Here is a 3,605-nt window from a genome sequence, read left to right as displayed (position 1 = left end):
CAATGGTGAAAAACATGGGACGGTTTTTTATTGTGTTCTGTCAATCTGGTTTCCAATTTTCTTCCTGTAGAATTCTGTGCAGTTATTGCATGTTATTTTGTAAATGACGTTGGTATTGTGTGATTCTAAATAATTTTCGTTTAGTAACTATCTTGATTTGTTACTCAGTTTCTATAAATATGATGCAATAATATAGACTAAAACTTCCCGAATTCATAAAGTACGATATATAACAGAATAAATCACATGGTGTACAACTTACTTGGCACGATCTTGGGGGTTACTTAGTAATGTTGTCATAATAGCACACATTAAACTACTTGCTTGCGGTATCAGAAAAGCACGTTCTAATTCATACTGTGTGACGTCTGGAATGTTCAGAATTCTTTGAGTCAAATACAGAAAATGACCAATTTGTGGCAACTGAAAAAAACAACAACAAAAAACTTGTTAATACAATACACAGAAATAAGGAATAAGAATTAATTTAAGTACACGAGTTATTTGGACATAATAAAAATATTATAAACAAATGCATGCACACACACACAGTAATATTTGTAAGAAGGTCGAAGGTATCACTCTTTCAGTATCACAGTCAGGATAATTTTTGCGTGCTATTTATCTGTCTTTTATTGTGAAAACATAATGATTTATGAGGTAAAATGTGTTTCCAATTGAAACTCTAACATGATTCAGTGCATTTCCTATAAATCTTTTCACCAAAGGCCTGAATACAGTTTCAGTTACTTCGATTCTTTGACAGCTACACTTCTAAAACACTATTTTCATAACATAATTTCTGAGTGATTACATTCAAACACAACAACAAAATGGGAAAGTTGTAAAAGTAAAAATGAAGAATCTTATAGATTTTCAAACATAACTTGAAACACTTTTATGTAACATGTAACAAAAACAAAATTAAGATTTTCAGGTTTTCACAATAACTTATTTTTTTATTGTACAATGTAATATTAAAGACATAATATATCAGAAAATGATAGAAGAAATTACTGCAACTTAAGATCTCACTATTATTGTCTGACAACAAAAATCTGTTTTACAATGCATAACTGCACTATTGTAAGGGTACAGATTAAACCAAAAATATTGCATCTTTTAACCCGAATTTTAGTCTTACACAAGCTCAAAAATCATAACTTTTTTAATGGTGCTCTACCACTTTCATTCATATGTATTTGAATAAACACACAGTAAAACTTTATTCACATCTTGTCAACCACCCTGCAAAATATTCAGAAGGAATTTGTAGTACTGTAAACAAAAGACAGATTTGCTGTACAAACATGAATCAACAAAATAATTTAAACAATTAAGTTGTGAAACAACTTAAACTGTTGATAAAAACAAAAAACTTTATTTATTATAAAACCACAAATAAAAGAATACATAAAATAAAATTATCTTTCTCTTCTACCACAACACATTTTCCATTTGATCTCATTTCTGTGACCCTTACTTTTTGAAAATAATTCTTATTTTTATGTATATTAAAGTTAAAAACTTTACTAATCTTAAAACACCAGAAATTTTAAAGCCCTTAAACACCAGTCGTTACTTGACTTTCAAATGATAAACTCAGAATTACTCTTCGAAAAAAAGCCTTATAAACATATCAAAATGGGAATTAAAAATACCCACCTCCCACATAGCATTTATTGTGTTAATATGTTCTTGGATCAGCTCTGATTCCCAGTTTATCACCTTTTGAACAGCTGCTTCTTGTTCTGCTCTCTTCATATCCACCTGCCGACGCTTGGCTTCTTTAGCTCTCAGGCTTCTTTCCTTCATCATATGACTTAAAATCATTGAATGGTCTCCATTATAACGTGTTTTTCTTCGTATGACTAGAATAAAAAAAAAGAAAGAAAATATTTAGACAAATTCATTTTTAATTCTCAAAAATGAATTTAGAATAAAGATTTATTGTACATAAGCATTTTTGCACAGAATATCCATGGTAAGTATCAAATAATAAAAAGTACAAATTCAATAAGAAAATAAAAGTTTCCTATGTAAAAATGAAAAAACTTCTAATCATAAAGAACAAAAACCCCAAAATAACCAAACTCTGTGGAAGAACCAATCAACTAAGAAAAAAAAACAGTTTAGCTTATGCATAAGATTTAAACATACATAGAAAAAAAAAAGCCAAAATAAAAAGCTTTCTTATGATAAAGCAAGTGTAGCTAATGCAAAAAATTTTAATTTCAGAGTTGAAAAGAGTATACAACTGGATTAAAAACTGTACTTTAGATGGGAATTACCACAGTTACCAATGGCAACAGTTTTATGAGTAGCAACTGAATGCATTACTGGTTCAAACTAGATGTTTGTGAAGTCAAAATACCAAGTTAACAGTTTCAAAAGAATTAGAAAATCAAATTACCAATATTGAAAAGCTAGAATATAAAATAAGAGTCTCTTATCTTTTCAATTTGCTGAGATATTGCACATGTAATAAATCAAACACAGTGACACCCCGCCCACCTCGTTCCATTTTTGGAAATGCTCCCTTATATACACTTATTTCTATATATGACATGAATAACCAATTAGAAGCTCAGAATGTCCCCCTAGTGGCTTTCTCATTTTAACTGACTTGGCGCCATTTCTTTCTTTTGAACCAATATTTAAATGAGGTAGGGTGTGTCTTTAGTCTGTTCGAAATTTCATATTTTTTTAGACTAAAATACATCTTAGTAAGCTTTATAAATTATTGTGGGATTCTATGTATTAATGTAGTATTTTATGATTTTTTAGTCATTCAAATGTGTATATATATATAAAACCTAAAAACATTATTTTGTTTCATGTCCTCTACATGCAAAACTTTTAAAGACTTAGCAACCAACATCAAGCAGCAACTAAGTACAAAGGTCATAACTAGGAGATATAATTGTTTGCTTTACTTTTTTATTTACTGTTCTATGTTTTAGGAAAAATATGTTTAATAAAAACTTATTTCAAAATAGCAGTAATCTATATACATATATAATGTATAATAATTGAAATGTGACTGTATTTCACAAAATTCTAGTCTACTAAAACACAGCCAAGACAAGTTACTTTGCACAGACCAAAGGTCAGTTTTATGTTATTTGATACAGTAACATGAGTGCACATGAGCCGTGTCATTGTAACTTCTGTACTGTGAGCCAAGCATGGGTGAAAGGTCAATATAATAAAAATAATAAATATATATAAATGTATAATGATATGAGATTTAAGCTATTTAGTCTAAACATTTATGTTTGCGTGTTATAATGTGTGTTCATTCTAGAATGAAAGAGGCATAATTTATATTTATTTCCTAATATTTTAGGTGGTTGCGAGATCAGTCAAATCTACCAAACCTGTACAGAGATTAATTACTGAAAATAACAGTTAAAATATAAAGTTTTTTCTTAAGAAACATTTGATAGTTATCCCTCGACATTATAAAGATTTCTAATGTGAAATTTCAAAATTTTATGATGCATAAAAGTATTTTGAATCTTAAAATTAATATTACTTTGTATGATAGATAGGCAATATGCAAAAAGAAAAAACAGACATGAGAAAAACATTGCTTTATAAAC

General features: G+C 28.6%; 1 protein-coding gene across 3 annotated transcripts in view; it reads right to left on the bottom strand.

The window, feature by feature from the left end:
* Positions 1-3,605, bottom strand: part of LOC106472285 (uncharacterized protein KIAA2026-like) — a 38,325-nt gene that overhangs the window by 24,726 nt on the left and 9,994 nt on the right. For 2 of the 3 annotated variants that reach the window (XR_002613436.1, XM_013932916.2), the window contains exons 5-6: positions 1,666-1,871; positions 263-423 (exon numbers count right to left, since the gene is read on the bottom strand). Coding sequence is in view for 2 of the 3 variants with exons in the window: in XM_013932916.2 (XP_013788370.1) it covers positions 263-423; positions 1,666-1,871 (367 nt within the window). In the remaining variant the exon portion in view is untranslated. The remainder of the gene's footprint in view (positions 1-262; positions 424-1,665; positions 1,872-3,605) is intronic. The other variant, XM_022400882.1, reaches the window with a different exon arrangement.

Source organism: Limulus polyphemus, unplaced genomic scaffold, assembly GCF_000517525.1.
Source record: "Limulus polyphemus unplaced genomic scaffold, Limulus_polyphemus-2.1.2 Scaffold5218, whole genome shotgun sequence".
In the NCBI taxonomy this organism is placed as follows: domain Eukaryota; kingdom Metazoa; phylum Arthropoda; class Merostomata; order Xiphosura; family Limulidae; genus Limulus; species Limulus polyphemus.
This window is presented reverse-complemented; position numbering and strand designations above follow the sequence as displayed.